Here is a 22414-nt window from a genome sequence, read left to right on the forward strand (position 1 = left end):
ATCCGCAGCGCGAGCGGAGAGCGGACCCCAGAGAGCCCCGAGCCGCCGCCGCCGGCCTAGTTACCATCACGCCCCGGGCGGAGCCGCAGCTGCGCAGCCGGCCCCAGCCACCGTCACCGCGAGCGTGAGCAGCGAGGCCGAGACCCAGCAGCCGCCCGCCGCCCCCGCCCTCAGCGCTGCGGACACCAAGCCCGCCCCACCAGCAGCCGCGCAGGGAGCAGCGACCCCCGCGGCCACACGTCGGCGGCGCCGGCCAGCGGGGACAAGAGGGTCATCGCAACGAAGGTTTTGGGAACAGCAAAATGGTTCAATGTGAGAAACGGATATGGTTTCATCAGCAGGAACGATACCGAGGAAGATGTATCTGTACACCAGACTGCCATAAAGAAGACTAACCCCAGGAAGTACGTCGGCCGTGCAGGAGACAGAGAGACTGTGGAGCGTGACGTTGTCGAAGGAGAAGGGTGCAGAGGCGGCAAGTGTTACAGGCCCTGGCGGAGCTCCAGTGCAAGGCGGTAACCACGCAGCAGACCGCGCCCATTATAGACGCTATCCGCGTCGCAGGGGGTCTACGCGGTTACCTGCAGGATTACCAGAATACTGAGAGTGCGGGGAATAATGAGGGATCCGAGAGTGCTCCCAAAGGCCAGGCCCAACGGCGCCGGCGCTACCGCAGGCGAGGGTTCCCACCTTACAACACATGGGCGGAGCCCCTATGGGCGTGGACCACAGTATTCCAACCCTCCTGTGCAAGGAGAAGCGACGCAGGGAGCTGATAACCGGGGTGCAGGAGAACGCGGTAGACCAGTGAGACAGAATATGCATCGAGGCTGTAGACCACGATTCCGCAGAGGCCCTTCTCACCAAAGACAGCCTAGAGAGGACAGCAATGAAGAAGATAAGGCAAATCAAGGAGATGAGGCCCAAGGTCAGCAGCGACCTCAACGTCAGTACCGCCGTAACTTCAGTTACCGACGCAGATGCCCTAAAGCAAAAGAGGGCAAAGAGACAAAAGCAGCAGATCCCCCAGCTGAGAATTCCTCAAACCCCAGGCTGAGCAGGGCGGGGCTGAGTAAAAGCCGGCTTACCATCTCTACCGTCATCCTGTTTGGTCATCCAACAGGAAGAACGGAATATGAAATTCCAGCAATAAGAAATTTACCAAAGATTGGAGCTAAAGACCTTAATTTAAGTGCTTGCTTTTTTGCCCGTTCACCAGATAACTAGAACTATCTGCATTATCTATGCGGCATGGGGTTTTTATTATTTTTACCTAAAGACATCTCTTTTTTAGTATTGACAAACGTGTTTAAAAAAAGAAAGCCTCGTTTTTCTCAATACATCTTTAAAGATTTTTAAATTGTTTCATATCTGGTCCGGTTGAGATTTTTAAGAACTTCATTTTTCATTTGTGATAAAAGTTTGCAACTTGATTTAAAAAGAAAAAAAAGAAAGAAAGAAAGAAAGAAAGAAAGAAAGAAAGAAAGAAAGAAAGAAAGAAAGAAAGAAAGAAAGAAAGAAAGAAAGAAAGAAAGAAAGAAAAAGGTCAACTGCAAGCTCCTGTTCATAAAGTCTTAAATATTTGTAGGGGAGAAAAAAGAAGAAATCTACATGTCTGTTACAGGCTTAATATTAAAACTGTTATTATGCAGTAAAAAAAACCCTATATTTTTAAAGTTCAACGAAAACTCAGCCAGCTCTTACCACAGCATGATCACTGTTTTCATTCTATGCAAACATAAGCACAGTGAATCCCTGTGCACGGTCTATTTTTCCCTCTGTTTTCCCTGGAAAAAACCAGAGTCTGAAACATTAATGGACATGCCCGAGGTCGGTCGGCTCTAAGGGACAGGGGGGGCCCGACTCAGTGTTCTGACCCCCAGGACAGGCTCCATTTCCTGAGCTGGGAGGTTCTGTCCTGGCTCAGAGAGGGTGGGGCCCGGCCTCCCTTGTCAATTTTAGCTTGTGCTGATCTTTCATTTTCTATTTGTACGGTGCTTAATTTCCTCCAGAGATGTTTCCTAAACCTATAGTTTTTATATTTGTTTTCTTGGGATAAGTCCTATACTGAATTTCTCTCTCTCCTTTCTCCCTCCCTCGCTCCCCCATCTCTGTCTCTGCCTCTGTCTCTGTCTCTTTCTCCTACTTTTCAATTATTAGTGTACTAACCAGGGTTCTCCAGATGAACAGAACAAATAGGTTCTGAGATGTAGCTTACTTAGATATATATAAGGGGAGATTTAGTCCAGCAATAGGCTCACGAGTCATGGACACTTGAACCCCACCATCCTCCGTGTGCACACGGGAAAACCAGGAGAGCCGGCGGTGTGACTCGGTCCAGTCCCTGGGCCTGAGAGCCAGGAGCTGCATGTCCAAGAGCAGAGGACATGGATGTCCCAGCTCAAGATATCGACAGAGAGAGAGAGAGAGAGAGAGAGAAAGAGAGAGAGAGCGCACTCTCTTCCCCCTTTGTTCTGTAGGGACCTCAGGGGGTTGGGTGGTGCAGCCCACATGGGGAGGACTGATGTCCTTAGCCCACTGAGTTAAAGCGAATCTCCTCAAGAAACCCCTCCCAAATCCGCCCAGAAATAATGTTTTCCCAGCTCTCAGGGCCCCTTTGTCCACTCAGCTGACACATATAGTAACCATCACAGGTAGATGACGCATTTCTCCTAAACTCTGGCCTGTCTGACTCAGACTGAGGTGGACAGGTGGGCACAGGGCTCTCAGCAGGGGACAAGGTGACAAAGCTGCATTTGTAGGAAAGGATTCCTGAATAGTCTATCATCCCCACAAGTAGGGACAGCTGACTAGGTCCACGTCTGCTCCAGTGAAAAGATGTCCTGTGACTCAGGCAGTGAGGACGCAGTGGGGAGAGACACGGTTTAGGGGAAATTAAATAAAACAAAGCCCCAAACTTTTCCATCTCGGGATTTGGAGGGAAGAGGAGACAGGTCCGGGAAGAGGAGACAGGTCCGGGAAGAGGACCAAAGTGTGGACATCAGGACCAATCTTTCCTTCTGGATCCTTCAACCTGCAGATACAGGGGCCAAGATAGGGCCCTGAGGTTCAGGGACCATTCTGCCTGGAAGGATGTCCCTCCTGCTCCAGGATCCCTAGGCGCCACCTGATGGACGAGCCACGTTTAGCACTCCTGGTGGCTCAGTGAAGCCAGGTGGAAAGGGGTCTAACTTGCACTCACCCCCGCCCCCCCCACATTCTCTTAAGGGTTGGGTGGGGGGAATACCAGAAGCTATGGGAGTCCCCGTGGTGGGAGGGGAGACCACGCCTGGACCAAACAGACCAGGAGTGGATGCTCAGACACAGCCACTGAACCTCTGAGACAAAGTGGACATTGAGATGACCAGAAGGGTCCCTAGGCCCTGAGGGAGCAGAGAGATGGTGGACCCTGGGAGCACTGGGCACGGACCTCAGCAGGGTCTCTAGCAAGCTGGTGAACAAACTCCAGAGACCCGATCGGCTCAGACCCAGGGGCCAGCAAGAGGATGCAGAACCGTCCACTCCCAACGGTCACATCGACCACCCACTCCCTCCACCCCGGACACCATCCTGGGCAGGAACGTGGACAGAGGGACCCTGAAAGATGGAATTCAAGCTAATGGGTGTTGGCAATGATTGAGAAGGACTGTATGTGTGTGTGTCCATGTGTGTGGGTGTGGGTGTGAGTGTGTGTGTTCCCTGTTATCAGGAGGGGCAGCTCCTGAGGAAGACCAGATCAATGATGGACTTACGAGCACGTGTGACCACTGGTGGGCAGTAAGTGGCACTGGGCAGTTGCTATGTTTGTCTTTGCACAGGGGTGGTATCAGCAGAGGAGGATGAGCTGCCTTTTCCTGTTTCTTTGGGAATGGAAGGCGCTTGTTTTCCCCTAGAGCGAGAGAGGCTTTTCTGAGGGGAGTGGCTGTGACCGCAGTCCCCAGGGTCCCTGCGGCATGTGGGGGCACCGTCCGCTGTGGCCACACTGCCCAAATCCTCAGGGCCATTTCCTGGTTCAGTCCCAGGGTACAGCCCACGGTCTGGACCCTCTGTTTCTTACAGCACCGGATCAGCTGGGTTGGGGATACGGAGGTCTGGGCCAAGCTCATGAAGCACATGGGCCTCGGTGCTGGAGGGATGGCAGACACGACAGCTCGATTCTCTCCTCCTTGGACCACAGTGACCACTGGACTGCGTCTCCCTGGGCTTGAGCGTGAGGCCTGGGGAGAGCATGTCTGTGCCCTGGAGAGGCTGAGTCCCACCCATCCAGGAGGAAACGACAGCTGGCATTGCAGACCCCTCCCCTGTCTCAGTCAGACCTCACCTGCTGACCCAGGACACTGAGGAAGTCCCTTGCGAGGACCCAGCCCTGCCTGGGAGCCCGCCTGGCGCTGCAGCCTCAGCAGCTGCTCCCTGGGCCGTGACCCCAGGAAGTCTCAGGTCGTCCCCTCCTGTCCTGATTCTCCTGTCTCCTCTTCATGGGGCCAACCCCTCCCCTGTGAGGTCATGATAGTACGTTATAGTCAGTGACAGGGACTCTGAGACCACCTTCCCTAGTCACGGCGCCTGCGCTCTGGCCACAAATGGACCCAGGGACGCCCGTCAGGGTCCAGAAGAGAATCCAGATGGGAATCCAGCCACCGGCGCAGACCCATCTGGTTCTTTGAAAACTCAGCCTTCCACGAAGCACGCCCCCTGACCCAATACACCTATGTTTGGACAACATAACTGTTTCTTAGGAACATTCACTTCTATACACTTAGGGCTTTCAATTTAGAAATAACTGGAGCCGGCTGGGAGGCAGGGGCATGTGCAGAGCACAGCCCAGGGTCACAGGACAGAGACAAGGGCATCGTGCCTGAGCAGGGTGCCGCCTGTCTTGGACAGCAGGTGGGGCCCGACTGAGTGTCCTTCTAATGTGCCATTCATCTCTCTGTGCCACTCGCTGTCCGATAATAGCATGAAGTTGTCGGGAGAATTTTATGGTTCCTGTTTTGCACGTGAGAAACCGAAGTGTGTGCATGAGGAAACGTGTGGTTTGGAAACAGTCAGATTGTTAGGACAAGAAGCCAAGCCAGTAAGTTTCCCCACTGTCAAGTGTCTATGTATCTGTATAAGTAACTACCAATCTATGTTCTATGTACGTATTTATATATCCAAGTATCTGTGAATCTATATGTGTAACTATGTATCTATATATGTGAATACCAATCTATGTATCTATGTATGCACATATCTGCATAATTATGTAGCCATGTCTCTGTCTACCTATCATTTATTTATCCATCTAGCTCTACCTCTATTGATCTACTCATCCATCATCTATCTATATCTTTATCTAGCATGTATGTATGTATCTATTATCCATCTACCTATTTTTACCTATCCACCTATCATCTCTCTGTTTATGTCTCTATTACGTATCTATTATGAATTAATTCTATGTGAGTTTCATCTGGACCTGGATTCGGCCTGGTTATGAAATATCTCACTAACAATGTCTCCGGGAAACCGAGGCCGCTGTGCGCCCCAAGAGGAAAGCAAGAGTTGGGCCTGGGGGCTGCCCAATTCCCTTCCTGTGAGACCATGGAAATGAGCCCTGTGACATAGACCCTGAGAACACATCCCACACACTTCCAGAACTGCAGGGCCCTGTCCTCCCACCCCCAGGACAAGGACAGAGCAGATGGCGAGAGGCTGACCATGTCCCTCAATCTCATCCCGCTCCTGGGGCTCGGTGAGTCAGAACAGGGAGTGGGGGACCTCAGGGGATGGGAGACAGGGGATGGGAGACTCTGGGTAGGATCCAGGCCCAACTTCAGTCCAGCCTCTAGTCCAGCACCTGCTGGCCCTGAGGAAGAGAGTCACGGCTGCAGTTTCTGTCCGCACTGTATCACTTGGACCTAAGCTGACCGTGGGAGACCAGGGCCTCTATCATGTCTTAGACACTGGGCTGGTGATACATCACATACAGAAGGACTGGTGAGGGTGGGCTCTAGCTGAGAGGTCACTGGGAACTTGTCTGGAACCTGCTCTAGGGGAAGAAGAAGTCACGTGGATGAGGGTGGTTTGGGGATAATGGTGGCGAAGTCTTTCCCTGAAGCCCGCCGGCCTGACCCCGTTTAAGGAAACAGGGCACTGGGTGATTTCTTCACTGGGGCTTCTCTTCCAGTGCTCTGCCTGGGCCAGGTGATCCACACGCAGGACGGCGAGTCACTTCAACGTGAGTCCTAGACGCCCTCCCGCCCCAAGGGCTCCAGATACACCAGACGAATGTTCCTCCTTAGTCTCTCCCGACAGCTGCAAACTCTCACGGGATGTCACCACTGGTTCCCAGATTCCTCAGATCCAGCAGATTCGCAACTGAACCCTGACCCTCGCCCGCCCAAACCCGACTCCTCATCACCCCCTTTTCTCCTCTTGGTGAATGTGTGGGGCAAGGGCCAGAGAGCACAGTCGTCCTTGATCCCCTTATCTCGTCCTCACACTCACTTCACCACAGAACCCTGATGATTTACCCCATGTGTCCTCACACGTGCCCTGTCCCCTCTGGGCGCCGTGTCCCCAATCTGAGCTCCATCAGCTCTCACCCTCAAAGCCTCTCTAGGGCCTCCAGGGGCATCTCCCTGCTGGTTCTGCCCCATTCTCTCCTGCAGGTGGACCTAGAAAACATGCAGATGATGATTTTACTCCCAGGCTGAGACTCTTCACTGCTTGATTTGAGGTCACATCGGATCCCTTATCCAAGTGTTTCCTCTGGCCCTATCTATCTCTAGGCACATCTTGCCCTGCTCCGTCTGATTCACTTATCACCAGACCTATGGATTCTCTTTGAATCAGGCTGTACTCACCCTGCACTCAGGACGGTCTCGCACGCTGAGCTCTCTGCCTCCCACATCTCAGCTCAGATACATGTTTCCCTGATCTGCCCAGCTGAGCTACTTCCTACTTGTCCCTCAGATCTCAGCTCAGATACATGTTTCCCAGGAGAAGTCTCCCTGACCCCCTGACGGGGACGGGGCCCCTTATCATGTGCTTTCCTTATGCCTGTGGGCACTCATCGTAAGTCTGCCTGGCATCAAGGCCATTCTCATCACTCTATGTTACCTACCCCATTGCTGCATAGAATACAGAGCATCTGGAAGTTTATTTCTCTCTCTCACTCTCTCTCTCTCTCTCTGAGATGCAGCCTCCGTACAGTTTGGCCAGAGACAGACTGGCAGCCCCAGCGTGTCACTGGAGATGCAGGCTCCTCCCTTCTGCTCCACAAGTTTAGTTCATGGCCACCACCACTAATGCTGGTGCAAGATGGCTGCCAGAGCTCCAGCCATTGCATGTTTGCAGACTGGGTGGCAAAGAAGGGCGGAAGTAGAGAAAGGGCCCTCCAGGCTTAATTGCCACCCTTTAAGCTACCCTCTTGGGACTGTCTCCGGCAAGGCCCCTTCCATCTCATTGGCATAGATAATCACACAGCTGCACAGAACTGCCAGATGTCATCTTTTGTGCCACGAGGCGATGTGACCAGCTAAAAAATGATGCTCTGATTCAAATGAGGATGTGAGTGTGGATGTCATGGAGGCGACGGCCATCTATAGTTTCCCTCCTGTCCCTCACATGGAGGGCAAGACCATTTCTTCACGATGGACCTGAGATCCCACACTGCTTCCCTCCCAGAGGTCCTGCCCAGACCCTCCATCTGTGCCAAGCCAGATACTGTGGTGCCCCGGGGGAGGCCTGTGACTATCGTGTGCCAGAGTTCTGCTGGGGCTGACATATTCTGTCTTGAAAAGGATAGAAGAGTTGAGAAAAGGGACCAGAGAAACGTGTCTCAACATGGTTCACGGGGCACAGAGGCCAGATTCCACATCACAGCAAGTGAGGTCACTGCCGGGCGTTATTTCTGCCGCTGTTACAAAATGGCCCAGCTGGTCTGAACCCAGTGAGCTCCTGGAGCTGGTGGTGACAGATGAGGACGTTTCCGCTCTGCCCTCAGGTTTGTCCCAGGCCCTTGGACCCTGTCCCCAGCTCGTCCACTGTCCACAGTCCCCCTACCCTCCTGCTGACCCCCAGTCCCTCCAGCTCCCCTGCCCCTCTGCACACATGTCCCTTGGCTGTCACACCAGGCTCGGGGCCCTGGAGTCCTGGTCCCACATAGACACCACGATGGCCAGGACACTGAGCCCAGTATCAGGGCGGAAAGGGAGGTAACTCTGCTGGGCTAGGTGGGGAGTGGGCTTCCGGACACCAGGTGGAGACAGACCTGGTTCAAGGGAACATGTGTCCTTTCTCTCAGGATGCTGTTAGGCTTTTCTTTCCACTGGGCCAGACTCTGTGGGGCCAGGCATGTGTCCCCTGTGGTGTGGTCCACCCTCCACTGGACAAGTCACATGCTCCAGGGGGCCCTGACCAGGGCAGGATGGTGCTTTGGAGACCTTTGGGATGAGTCTTTCTTTTTCCCTCGCGTGGTCAGCCCTGAGATGTTCTGGATGCAGGGTCCATTGGGAACGTTCCAATTCCCTTCATGTCCTCCCAGGGTCTCAGAGGAGCTGCTCCCTGCTGAGTCCAAGAGGTCAACAGGTAGGAGGGGAGCAGTGACCACCACCCAGCAGAATGGAGTAGGGGCCTCTGCCTGTGTCTTGTCCGCCCTCACACCAAACACTTTCTCAGGAATCGCAGAATGTCTTCTGGGATTGAATGATGGCCAGATGTGGCCTGTGGGTGGACACTCAGGGTGGATAGAGGTCCAGCTGAGTGGGATGGAGCCCAGACACGCCCCCTACATCAGCCCTTCTCCTGCCCCCTTCGCAGGACCCACCGAAGTCGTCAGCTCCCCACCTCCTCCTCAGCTGGTGAATAGAGACCTCAGCCTGGAGGAATTTGGGGGAAAGCCCTGCTCCGGGGACCAGGCTCCGCTAGAAATCGGGACTGTAAGGCCAGAGCACTGGGGCTGGCACCCGCGGGGCACTGGGTGTCACTAACATTCATAGCGACCTTGACAACAACACTAGCATGTCTGGCAGGTGCCCGTCTGATCTCTGGGAGCCCCGCTTCTTTTAATTTGCGGAACAGAGTTCAAGTTTCTTGCCCAAAGGCACCAGGTTCCGAAGGGACAGAACCAGCCCTGGGGCGGAGGAGCCCGGACCTCAGGCTTGGCCGCAGCTCTGCGCCGCCCCCTTGTGGGCAGGGTCCTACCCTGCAGTGAGCGCAACCGAGGGACGGAGGCACTGGTGGCTCAACTTCCAAACTCGAACACGAGGGGAGAGAAGGGCCCTCTTGAAGGTTATGCCTGAACAGCGACGAAGTCACCCAGAGGATGACAGACCCCTCTCGGAGGGTCTTGAAGGCGGCGCTGTTTAGGGGACACGGAAGGTCAACACACAGGACGCGGTGCATAAATCGGTGCCTGCCCAACAGAACCGCGCAAACAGGTTCTTGTTAATACCCAGCAGAGAAATATCTTCCCCTCACCTCGTCTGCGCCAGGCGCCCGCCTGCTGAGGGCTTGAGGCGCGCGGAGGCGAGGAGGAGAATGGGTGCCCGTCGCCCGTGACTTTAATGAGAGTTCATTAGAATGAACAAAAGAAACGCATATATGTCTATATGTGCAAATATAAATATAAATGTGTAAATTCCAACGCAAAATTTCAGATCTATAATTTAAATTATGTCAGTGTATATATTTAGACTATATTTTAAATACATAAGTAAAATAATTAATATTATAAAGCACGTCCATGTGTTATGACAGATAAATATAGAGTACACTATTCTGTATCGTATAACGTTGTTATACATAATATTATGTCATGTAATCCTAAATTAATAGATGTCAATGTTAACATGAATATACACCAAATTCTATAATAAATATGTGTAATTGATATATAGTATGCAACATATAGTATAAGTTCTTGAAAGTTATAGATTTTTAAATGTTTACATAATTAAATTATAGACATATAAGTTAAATCATATAATGTTAAGCATACATTAATATTTATTAAAATTAGTGCATATTATACGTGAGATGTGATATCATGAATATATAAATATACATAAAATAAATATTATATATGTATTGCATGTAATTTAAATTGTGGTACATGCCATAAAGAGAAGGCACGGCAGCTGAGGGGTTTTCCTGCCTTTAAAGAATGTTGAGGACTCAGCCCCAGGCATGTGTCCCCTGTGGTGTGGTCTACCCTGCACTGGACAAGTCATGAGGTCCAGGGGCACCTGAGCAGAGCAGGACGGTGTTTTGGGAACCTTCGGACGGAGGCTGCCCTTTCCCTATGTGGTCAGCTCCAGAGACGTCCTGGACGCAGGGTCCAGTGAGGAGGGACACTTCAGAGAGGAAGGGGTGAGTCTTCCTTTAACACCGAGTATCTTCTCTGCCTTCTCTTCATCCTGTCCAGACATCTTGTGGGCCAGCACACATGTCCGAGGGTGGCCCCCACAGTCCAGACCTGGGGGGTATCCACCTAGTTCACCCTGACCCTGCGACCCCTCACTGACCTGGGGGACTGAGGGTGGCACAGTAAGGTCAGCCTCCAGGACCCTCTGACCCTGTGACCAGGTGAGGTGACCTCTGTCCACCCTGTTTGTCCATGGACCAAGGACCAGCTGCTTTGCACTAGTGTAGTGATGGAGGCGGGGTGTTGTGAGGGGCGTCCAGCCCCTCGGACGAGTGGAAGCAGAGAGTGCCATCCCTATGCCCCCATGTCTCTCTGTCTCCTTTCCGGGGAGTCTAAAGGACATCATCCATACTGAGAAGTGGCGAGGAAGAGGCCAGGTGTGGGCACTGCATGAGGTGAGGGGCCAGGCTGAATGGGACAGACCAGGGTGCTGGGACTCAGTGCTTCTCCTGCCACCTTCATAGGAGCCCCTCAGCTCCCCACTGAGCCCCACGCTGGGCAGTGGGATGGCAGTGGGGCAGAGGTCCTGCTTCTCCCCGTGACAAGTGGACACTCAGCGGGCAATGAAACCTTGGTCCTCCTGCAGGAGAAAGCCTGTCCCTTCCTGGGGGGCTGAGAGCCAGGAGGAAGAGACTCGCCCTAGATCCCTGGGGGAGTTTAATCAAAAGCAGCTCTGAATTTTCCAACTGTGCCCTGGGTTCCCCTAGCTGACTGGCTGTGGGGCCTAGGGGATGTGGACCCAGGGGCCTAAGCTGGGGGAGAGTGGAGGGATCCAGGGGCAGGGGACTGGGTGTTCCCAGTGAAGGGAGGGTTCTCCGCAGGGCTCAGGAGGCAGGTGGCCTTGAGACAGGGAGAGGCGGCCTGAGACATCCACCTGCCCTGTCTAACTCCTAGGAGCCCCAGTGAGGTCATCCACCCACCCACAGAAGGGGTCTCCCAGACAGGTAAGTCACCTGGGAGTTGCTGGTGGGGACAGGTCCTTCTGGGGGAAGGAGAGAAAGAGCTCCCGAGTCATAGGAAGAGGGCTGGGCCTGGTCTCGTCCACTTGTCAGTGACTCCTGTCCTCCACTTCCAGCCCCCGCCTCCCGCAATTACACGGCTGGGAACTGTGTCCGCATTGGCCCGGCCCGCGCGGTCTTGCTGATCCTGGTGGCGATCCTGGCAGAAGCTGGGCACAGCCAGCGCAGGTCCCCGCACTTACCGCAGGGATGGAGGACAGAGGGCGTCCAACAGAGAGATCAGACTCCAGGCCGTCAGGAGGGACCTCCTCCAGTCTTAGGACTGACGCTGGAGCCTGAGGGGACACGGGGCTGCCCGTCGTGTGCCTGTCCGCGGGAACGGAGGCTCTGCGGACCGATTCCGTCCTCGGAAGCGCAGCGGGAGCAGCAGTGGCGTCCCCGCCTTTCCTGGATGGTCAGTCTCTCCTCCCCAGGGTCTGTCTCCAGGTCTGACACGACGACCGTGACCCGCCCCGCCCCTTCCTGGGTGTCCCTCCTCTCTGGGTTCTGACAGCCCCCTCCGCCGCGCCTCACCTCTCCTTTCCCCCTCCTGTCTCAGGGGCTCCCGGGGCTCAGCCCCTTTTCTCTGCTCTTGGCTTCTCGCTCCGCTGTCTCCCGGTCAGGGCTCCCCCGGGTCTGAGAGCACGACGCCCACGTGGGTTCCCCGCCTCCCGCCTCCACCTCTGGAGCCCGGCTCCCAGCTGCTCTCTGGCGCCCAAAACGCCACTCAAGGCCGATGCTGTACCAGTCACCTGTCACCTTCCTTACCCAGGGGCGTGAATTGCACCTGCCCTGGGCCTCCACGCATCCCAGTTCTCATCTGGGAGTGGTCACTGCCCTCCTCCATCAGTCCTCTCTCGGGTCCCCGCGATGTCTCAAAAATCCAGAGAAGAAAACGCAGATCAAACCTGCATTGTTAAAAAGAAAAATTTTTTTTTTAAAGATTGATACTAAACTTATCGGGTGATCACGTGGAAGGTATATAAATGTCTAATCCCTATGTCCTGCACCTGAAACCAATATACTATTGTAATGTATATTGTAATTGGAAAATAACCTTAAAAATAATAATCTAAGAAAAAGGAAAGTAACAGATGTGGCAAGGAAGTGGAGGTGTTGGAACCCCGGGGCACTGCTGCTGGGAATCAAACCGGGACCACAGATGGGACTGGACGTGGCGCAGCTCTGCTCATCTGAGCCCGGCGTCTCCAAGCGCCACAATCCCGCCTCGGCCGCGCACAGCACAGACAACACAGCAGGGACTTCGCGTGTGCGCCCGCGTGTCCTCTGCAGCGTTGTTCACAGAGGTGGTGTGGTCACAAGGCCCCTCAAAAGTGGAGCAGGAAAGGCGATGACAGTATCAGTGACTCCGTGCGACAAGGACTCACCCAGAGGTGGCTTTGAAGACAGAGGAACGGTCCACATGTCGTGGGAAGCGAGGGCTCAGAACGCACTCTCCCCGGAGCCCTCCGAGCCCTCCGGAGGGAGGCAGCTCTGCAGACACCTCGCTGTCAGCCCCGTGAGCTGATAAGTCCGTGTGCTTGTGAGCCACCCGGTGCGTGCTAATGTGTCACAACAGCACGGGCATCCCCACTCGCCTCGCAGGACACTCTGGGGTCTCAGGAGCCCTCGAGCTTCTGGGAGCTGGTCCGGGGCAGAGCTTCCTCGTCAGCCCTCCGACCTCACCGCACATCTCATCCAAACCTCTGAGCACCTGAGTCCGAAGCCAGCAGGGCACACCGTGGGCTCCAGGGTCTGGAGGATGCGGCTTCACTGCGATGGGGAGGTACTGCCATGGGGAGGGCGAAGGGGGTCTATGCCAGTGCTGGGTCCCCGTGTGGCCAGGATACAGGACCAAGGGCAAGTCTCCACTCACCCGCATCTCCTGCAGGGGAGGGCTGAGCAAGATGATGCCCCGGCCACTCCCTGTTCCCAGGACAGACAGGGAGACAGGAGGGGAGGCTGGCCTTGCCCTCAGTGGGGGCTCCCCTCTTCTGGAGCTGTGCCCATCCCCCCCTGCTCTGGCACTGAGGCAGTACCTGGGAGACCCCTGCATCATTCTCGAAGCAGAGACGGTCCTCTCTGTAAGTTTTGGGGCTCAGCTCCCCAAACTTGGCCAAGGAAGGCCCTCTCAACTTCCTGCTGGGCTTCTGAGACCACTCAGGTCCCTAGAGCTCCCACCGCTTGCCAGAATAAGGAGGCCAGGCCTGCCTGTGTCCCTCTGCCCTGGACCAGGAGTACACCTTCCTCCGAGTCTTTGGTCCCTGTCAGTGGAGACAGCACCCAGAAAACTTGACCTGGGGTCACGTGCACTCGAGAATCCCAATTTCTAATAAATTCTTATAAGTCCTTTTCTTTCTTTACCCTGTGGCTGTGTTGTTAATTGGATATAAGCTTATCTTCATTTTTCTTTGTTTATATTCAAATCAGTGTGCACTTCCCATCTTTTATGATTTAATTGTGTGTTTTGGGATACATCAGATATTAATAGGTTTCAAAAGTTAAAACTACATAAAATGGTGCATTCGGAGATGACCACTTCATCCTATCCCCTTCAGCTTCCATCCCGGATATTGGTGGTAACTACGTTTGTTGGTTTCTGGCTTTCAGAATAAAAATGGTATGTGAAAAATTAGGAAACATACACATAATCTTATTTTACATACTTTCTTGAAAAAGATTAGGACATCATATGTTGTTCTGCATCTTGCCATTTGTCTAGTTTCCCATCACTCCTGGAACAAGTTCCCACAGACTTTGTGCTCAAAACAGCACATACTTATGATCCCACAGGTCATAACTTGGAAGTCTGACATGGGCCCACTGGGCTAAAGTGACAGTGCCTGCAGGGTTGCATTCGCTGGAGACTCGCTGGATGAATCCATTTCCTGGCCTTTCCCAGCGCCTACAGGTCAACCACACTCCTCAGTAGCGCCCTTTCGCTGTCTTCAAAGCCAGCAACGGCGTCTAGTCCTTCTCGTGTCGCCCGTCACCGACCCCGTTCCCGTCATCACATCTCTCTCTGAGCCTCTCCCCCTGTCTCCCCTGTCCACTTGTAAGGACTCTGAAATTATAGGACGGCTTCCCAGAGACTCCAAGGTCATCTTCCCACCTCAGGTCCTTGTTTCAGCACAGCTGCCGAGCCTTTTCCCAGGATAGCGACTTACTCATGGGCTCCGGAGATTAGGGCGTGGGTTCTTTGTGGGGCCATCGTCCAGCCCACCACGCTCTGTGTTCTGGAAGTCACAGCACCTGGTTCACGTAAAACCTCTTTACTATGTTCATGGCCGCTTTGTCCCCCAAATGCCCCTAAAGAGTTTCCTTTCTTAGATTTAAAAGTAGAGCTTTGGGGCTTCTGGGAGAAAACAGCACAGACGACCAAGGCTTCGATCATCCTTCTTGCGACCAAATCAAAGTTGTGACGGAAACACAGAGCAAACGGCAAGCAAAGGCGCCTGGGATCTAGACAAACAGAAGCACTACAACTAGGGAGAGAAATAATCAACCTGCAACGGTAGAAGGTAGAAAGTAGGAAGGGGCGAGGACGCAAGGCTGCCCGGTTCCCAGTGAACGAGTGGGACAGAAACTACTGCAGAGGTAGCTGACAGCTGCAGACGCCTCTTAAAGGGGCCATGTTCACGAGCGCACTTCCGCGGAGACACGCTTGCTCACTTTGAGCACCAGCACCCAGTCGACTCCACGGGGGGAACCAGGGACTTAAGGGGGACACTGAGTTGTTGAAGTGAGGGCCACAGGCGAGCCTCTCTCCTGAGCAGAAGTGACGGCAGTATCCATTGCTCCTCTGTTGAGCCTTCCCCCACTCCCAGTGCGAGGACACAGCGCTGCCACAGCTGAGAAGTCCTCAGACTGGATAAGAGAGGTCTCTCCACCCACAGGATGCACTGAAACTCGGTCTCTCCCAACTCACGGCCCCACCCAAGCCACATTCAGTTGTGTCCTTGGCAAGTTCGGTGCTCCTTGCTGAGCAGAGCCAAGACTCACACTGGTGACAGCTGGTCTCAGCTTTTAGTGTGGCCTCTTGAGGCAACTATAAGCACAGCATCTGAATCTTAACAGGTGGCCCTGGAGAGGCATGGGCTGAGGCTAAACTTGGCTTTAGCCGAACCTCTCTCAGGATCGTGCCACCGAACACCTACTACACAAACCCACGCTAATAAGAGCGAGAGATTTAGGAGCTTTTCTCAGTACATAGAAACTGCCAAAATGGGAAGACAAAGAAGCAGAAACCATATGAAAGAACAGAACCCAGATCTAGAAATAATGGAGTCAATCAATCTAACAGATGGAGAATTCGAAACACTGGTTATAAAGATGCTCAATGAACTTATGGGAAGTGTAGACGAACTCAGTGAGAACTTTAACAAAGAGATAAAAAACATAAAAATGGAAATGGAAGTTGTAAAAGGGAACCAGTCAGAAATGAACACATTTTCTGAGATAAAGAGTATAATAGAGGGAATCAACAGAATGGATAAAGAAGAGGATCAAACCGCTGATATAGAGGATGGGGAAGCCAAGGATTCTCAATCAGAACAGAAAACAAAAAGAAGCCGAAATTATAATAATAATTTAAGGAGCCCATTGGACACTATTAAATGTAAGGATATCCATGTCATAGGGGTACCTGAAGAAAAACAAGAAGTTGAAGAGCTATTTGAAGAAATAATAAACTTTAAACTTTCCTAACCCGGTGAAGAAAAAAACATACAACCCCAGGAAGCTCAGAGAGTCCCAGGAAGGAGGAACCCAAAGAGGCCCACAGCAAGACGCAGCATAATTAAAATGCCAAAGGTTAAATACAAAGACAGGATCTTAAAAGCAGTAAGAGAGAGCAGTTAGTTACCTACAAGGGAGCACCCATAAGACTGGCAGTTGATTTCTCAAAAGAAACCATGCAGGACAGAAGGGCTTGGCACAAAATATTCCATGTGATGAAAGCCCAGGATCTACAACCAAGAATACTTTGTCCAGCAAGCTATCATTTACAGTCTAAGGACAGATAAAAAGCTTCCCAGACAAAAATAAGCTAAAGGAATTTATCGCCACCAAGCTAGTATTACAGGAAATGTTGGAGGGACTTCTGTAAGAAGAAAAAACATGCATCAAAAACAGAAATAAAGACTGGTGATAACCACATTCCTATCAACAAGTACCTTAAATGGAAAAGGATTAAGTGCTCCTACAAAAAGATAGAGTGGCTGAATGGATAAGAAAACAAGACCTCTACATATGCTGCCTACAAGAGACTCACTCCAGATTAAAAGACACACACAGGCTAAAAGGAAGGGGATGGAATAAGTTATTGCCTTGATGGACCTAGAGGGTACTGTGCTGAGTGAAATGGGTCAGATAGACAAATCTCGCATGATTTCACACACATGTGGAATGTAAAGAACAAAATAAACAAGAACAACAAATATGGAAATAAACTCATAGAGACAGAGAATATTTCGAGGGCTACTAAATGGGAGGGGCTTGGGGGATGGTGAAAAAGGGCAAAGGAATTAAGAAGTACAGATGGGTAGTTAGCTACAAAATAGACATGGAGATATAAAGCGCAGCATAACAAAATAGATAATAATGTTGTAATAGACACGTAAATGGGAAGGGGTACCAGTGGGGTGATCACTCTGTGAGTTATGTAGATCTCTAATCGCTATGGTGTGCAAATGAAGCTAATATATTATTGTATGCCAACTGTATTTGGAAAAAAACTCATGGAATTGTACAGTGTAAATACTAGCAACTAATCATCTATCATATTCCAGCAAAGCTGGAAAAATTTTTAAAAAGTAAACGTCCTGTACACTATGGTATATTAAAGGGAACCAGTCAGAAATGAACACATTCACAACACAGAAGTTTAAAAACAGAAAAAAAAAATAGAGATTTGGTCAGAAACATTACACAGATGTCACTCCGTCTTTGTCAGCATGTGTCTTCAAGATAGATTCCTAGAGAGAGAGAGCGTGTGTGTACTGATTATGTAACTTAGTGGATTTGAAGAAATAGGTGTTCTTCCATTTTTTAGCCCTGCCAGCCACATGTGAGACGAATGACTGTTTCCCACATCCTCCCCAGCAATATCTGTTGTCACATTTTGGAAATGCTGTTGTGCTAGGTAAACAACTTCTTAGTGCAGCGTTCACTCGAATTTCTCTTATTCGAATGAATTGAGCACCCGTTTGCGTGATTAAACATCCTCCACATATCCTTGCTCTGAACGTGTAGTTAATGTGTTTTAATTTGCTTTAGATTTTGCTCCTGGTGACAGCTTTATTGAGGCATAATTCACACACCGTTCAATTGACCCATTTTAAGATGTACAATTCAATGGTATTTTTAAAGGTATATTCACAGAGTTGTGCACTATCAATTTTATAATATTTTCATTACCCCCAAAGAAAACACTATATCCATTAGCAATCAATCTTGTTTCCCTCTTCCCCCATCCCTAGGCACCCACTAATCTTTCTGTCTCGATCGATTTGCCTCCTCTTGACATTTCATATAAGTGGAATCATGCAATACATGGTCTTTTATTACTGGCTTCTGTCACTTAGAATAATGTTGTCAAATTCTTCCCATGTGTGTCAGTACTTCATTCCTTTCCATTGCCGAATAACATTCCAGGGTATGGATATATTTTTATTTACCCATTCATGTCTTTTGCGCATTATTTTAAGAAGTGGTAGTTTTGCCTGTTGCTTTTCTAACTTACTATATGTGGGAAATTAACCCTTTTATGTAATATAATAGACACATAAATGTATACATATTAACTTTTATTATCTATATAATAATATGTATGTAATAGAGATAGTCTCTCTGTCATTGTTTCCCAAATTGGCTTATTTCTCAGCACAAAGGTTTTTCAATCTAAAAAGGAAACTCAAATTTACTCAGAATTGTGTATCATGCTTTAGAAAGTCTTCCTTCACTCTCAAGTTATAAGCAACTTCTCCAGCATCTTTTTTTCTACTTACATGGTTTCATTTCATGCACTCACACCTCTTAACTGCTGCATCTCCCTGAGGACTCATGACGGTGAGCATGTGATCAATCGTTAACGGCAGTGCTGTAAGGGCAGGTACCAGGTTTTTCTCTTGTGTAATACAGAGCTCACACTGCCTTCCCATCACATGTTCTCATATTCCTGTGCCTTTCTCTTTTTTGAACTGATGATTGATTGTAAAAACAGATACTGATAATCTGACCTCGGCCAGCACTGTGACTCCATCTGTATGGATCATAGATGAATGTCCAAGGCCTAGAAAAATCTCGGGGTTCACGTAAACATCGGCTGGATGCCTGGCTGAAGGATGAAGGAAAAAAAGAGATTCTCAATATGGAGGTCCTGAGAAGGGAAGTGTGACACTTCCATCATTCCCAGCTTGTATGTGGCCAAGGAGGCAGACTCAGGGTTGGAACCTGGTGCCCACCCTCTCTCTCTCCGGGAAGGAGTCCACGCCTGGTAGACACAAGCTCGGGGCCAGGTGGCACCTCGGATCTGATCTCAGTGGTCTGCAGTAAAACAGGATCCCTCAGGAGCCCTAGGAAGGACCCATCCCCCTTCCTTCAAGCCCACCAACGGGAAAGCCTCCGGCTGTCCATCCCGTGGCTCGGTCTGCTCTGCCGGTTTCTGTGGTTTTGTCCATCTGTGCATCCTTATCCAGTGAGAGGCCTTATCCAGTGAAACGCCATCACTTCTACTGTCCTACTCTGCCTCGGTGAGTTTTGGGGTGGATGGGGACAAACACCCATGTGGGAGGAGATCTCTCTCGAGACCGATGAACTGAAAGGTTCGGGGAAGGTGGGCATCTGCTCAGGAGTCAGTGGCCCCTCACCGGGATCTCTTTTTCTGTGTCTAGGCCAGAAGACCTACCTGCAGGCAGAAGACCTACCTCAGGAGTCCCAGTGTCTAGGCCAGAAGACCTACCTGCAGGCAGAAGACCTACCTCAGGAGTCCCAGGTCCTATTTTTTCCTTGAGGACAATGTAAGACTCCGCCCTCCTCCCAGCCCCAAGCATCTGGAGGATGGAGAAAAGAAATTCAAAACTGATTAATGAAGAACACATGTGAGAAGCCCTGGGGCTGAGAGCTGGGGAAACTGGGGCACAGAGACAAGGCCAAGTTCCTCACACTATACTCGACCTATGACCTTGACGGGAGAGACCACCGCATGTATCACAGACAAACAACCTGGTCAGTGTCCGGCGAGCTTGTCGACTTGATGGTCACAGGTGAGCAGACACTTCCTGTGGCACAGGTGAGGTGGCTGTGTCCTGGGATCTGGAGGGATCTCTTCTCTTTCCACAGCCGAGTCCTTACCACAAAGTGGGAGGGTGTCGCCCTCTCCTCCCACTTTATGTTTTTATTATGGTGAGAACGTTGAACATGACATCTACTCTCTTAACAAATTTTTAGGTGCACAATGTGGTGTCGTTAGCTACAGACACGATGTTGTCCAGCAGGCAGTTAAATCAAGAACTTGACCATCTTGCAAAATTGAAACTCTATGCCTGATAAGCGTCCCCACTTGCCCCATCTCCAAGCCCCTGACAACACCACTCCACTCTCTGCTTCTGTAATGTTGACTCTTTTAGATTTATCGCTTAGTGACATCATACAATATTTGTCCTCCTGTGACTGGCCCATTTATTTCACTGAATATAATGTCCTCAAGCACCCCTCCCCTTAACACATCGGCCTGTTCTCTTCCAGGAATGTTCGACCCACCCATGTTCTCAGCCTTGCCAGGCCCCATTGTGACCTCTAGTGTGGCTGGTGGCAGGAATTTGCCTGGTTTGTTCTGTGTGATGAGATGGCTGCTGCAAACACCTGGACACACAGCACTGAACTGATGAGTGGTCCCGGGCCCTCTTCACCGTGAGCTCCGTAAGCCCAGGTCACAGGCAGACGCACAGGTTCTACGGCTATTCCTTAGGCGCTCCCTTTGTGTGGTCTTCCTCTAGTCAGAACCTGGAGCTCCTGATCTCAAGTGAGAAATTCACAGCATTACCTCAGAACTCCCTGGACCAATAGACAGGTGGGGAGGACCCTCATCTCAGATGTAGCACCAGGTAGGATGTGGGAGTGGTGGAGCGAGAGAGCTCAGGGCTCCAGAAGCCAGTGACACAGAAGAATCTGCAGTGGGGAGATCTGGGGAGAGGGGTACGTGGGGAGCCTGATCCTCTTGAAAACATGACCACCTTTCTCTCCCACGTGTGTCTAGGAAACCAATCCTGTCAGTCCTACTAGGTCCTGTAGTGGCCCCTGGAGATACACTGACCCTCCAGTGTCACCCTGATGTCAGCTATGACAGATTTGCTCTGTCCAAGGACGGGGCATGTGACCTCGTCCAGCGCCCTGGCTGACAGCTCCAGGTTGGGCTCTCTCAGGCTGACTTCCCTCTGGGCCCTGTGACGGGCTCCCATGGGGGCCGGTACAGATGCCACGGTGGACATCTTCTCTCCTGCGAGTGGCCAGCCCCCAGTGACCCCCTGGACATCCTGGTGGCAGGAGAGGACCCACCATGGGTCTCAGATTAGCGTCTTGGGGTTTTGTTGGGGATGGAGGATTGGAGTGCACAGACAGACTGAAAAAAATTCGCATAGCGGTCACGGCAGCATGGGCACAATGCCATTGTACTGGAAACCACACGGGAAATATCCGATTGCCCAGACTCAGGCCTAGAGAGGATTCCAGGACCCTTAAGACCAGATGGGGTGGGCTTGTGTATGCTGGGTTTCTGACTTTTCAACTCTCATAAGAGAGGTCAGTACTACACAGTGACCGGGCACTCAGCCTCTGCAGTCTGATGCTGTGTATTAAAACCGGGATCCATTGCTTACTCCCTGTGGAGTTCTGTGAAAGATCCTTGAACTGAACAGGAATCAGCAACATTTTTTTCTGTAACGGGCCAGGCAGTTAATATCCCAGACTTCATGGGCCTTACGATCTCTCTCAGCTGCTTAACTCTGCTTGCGTCCTGTTTAGGACACAGTTTGGACAGCTATCTGAATCGGTGTGCCCAGATCTGCAATTCCTTTCAATCCCAGATAAAAGCTTTTCGTTCTTTTTTGTTGTTGTTGTTGTTCAATTTTTGCCTCCTGACAATTTAGATTAATGGATGAAGAGCTTGGGAATCAACTCATGGGCTCTCATCCCCCATTGCTTGGAGTTTTCCCCAGGGATTGTTAGATTCCTCACTGTTTTGGAGTGACATGGTTTCAGATAAGGACCATGCCCTTCAGTGTGTAGAGATACATGGACATCCCCGAGATGGGATATGGTCCACACAATTCCGAGACCTACAGATTGCCAACCAGATTTAGTAGGAAATTATCAGGTCACAGGAGAGATACAAAATGGGGTGCTTAACGTATGTGCTTATCGGCTAACTTGACTCTCTGCCCTTCTGCACATGTCTGCTTCTTTGCCTTCTGGACCATAAGACAAATTTTTTCTGCATTCGGTTCAATCCCTGCTTCCTCTTTCCCCTCCCACCTTTTGTTTCAGCCTGAAATTAGAAAGTCCTCTCATCCTTTTAAGGAGGACAGAGCTGAGCCATGATTCGTCACGGCCTAGAACAGACCACAGTTCCTGATCATTCCAGGCCACACCCATCAGAACTGGTGTGCATCTAGAGTTGAACAATCGTAGTGCTTAACACAGTAGCCACATCTGGGCCATCCAAAGATAGCTGACTGAGGTAGAAATGGTTCACTGTGATATAGACAGAAGCAAGTGAGAATTTTCTGGAAGGTCAAGGGTCATAAACAAAGGGCCACTTGCCCAAATGTGTCATCAGATTTCATCAACTCTTATAGAAACTTGGCCTGGAGGAAGCGTTTGTTTATTCTTATTGTCTTGGACTTTTGGATTTTTATTTCATGGTATTGCAGGCTCTGCAAATTAGACACATCATTACAATTCTTGCATTTTCACAAAGTTTTCATTGTTTTCTGTGTTTTGAGAAGCC

At 51.0% G+C, this 22414-nt stretch overlaps 1 protein-coding gene and 1 pseudogene across 1 annotated transcript; both read left to right on the plus strand.

Moving 5' to 3' along the window:
• Position 1: 1 nt before the first annotated feature.
• On the plus strand, positions 2–1214 carry LOC120616467 (Y-box-binding protein 1-like; annotated as a pseudogene).
• A 4486-nt stretch (positions 1215–5700) lies between these two features.
• On the plus strand, positions 5701–21838 carry LOC120616495 (leukocyte immunoglobulin-like receptor subfamily A member 6). The gene is given in 10 exon segments (XM_039879911.1): positions 5701–5734; positions 6170–6205; positions 7672–7872; positions 8806–8924; positions 10876–10934; positions 11306–11355; positions 11487–11594; positions 19302–19402; positions 20646–20945; positions 21782–21838. Coding segments are annotated over 10 exon segments (1065 nt in total).
• Positions 21839–22414: the final 576 nt, after the last annotated feature.

The sequence above is a fragment of the Pteropus medius genome, unplaced genomic scaffold (assembly GCF_902729225.1).
Source record: "Pteropus medius unplaced genomic scaffold, Ma_sr-lr_union100, whole genome shotgun sequence".
NCBI classification, from domain to species: domain Eukaryota; kingdom Metazoa; phylum Chordata; class Mammalia; order Chiroptera; family Pteropodidae; genus Pteropus; species Pteropus medius.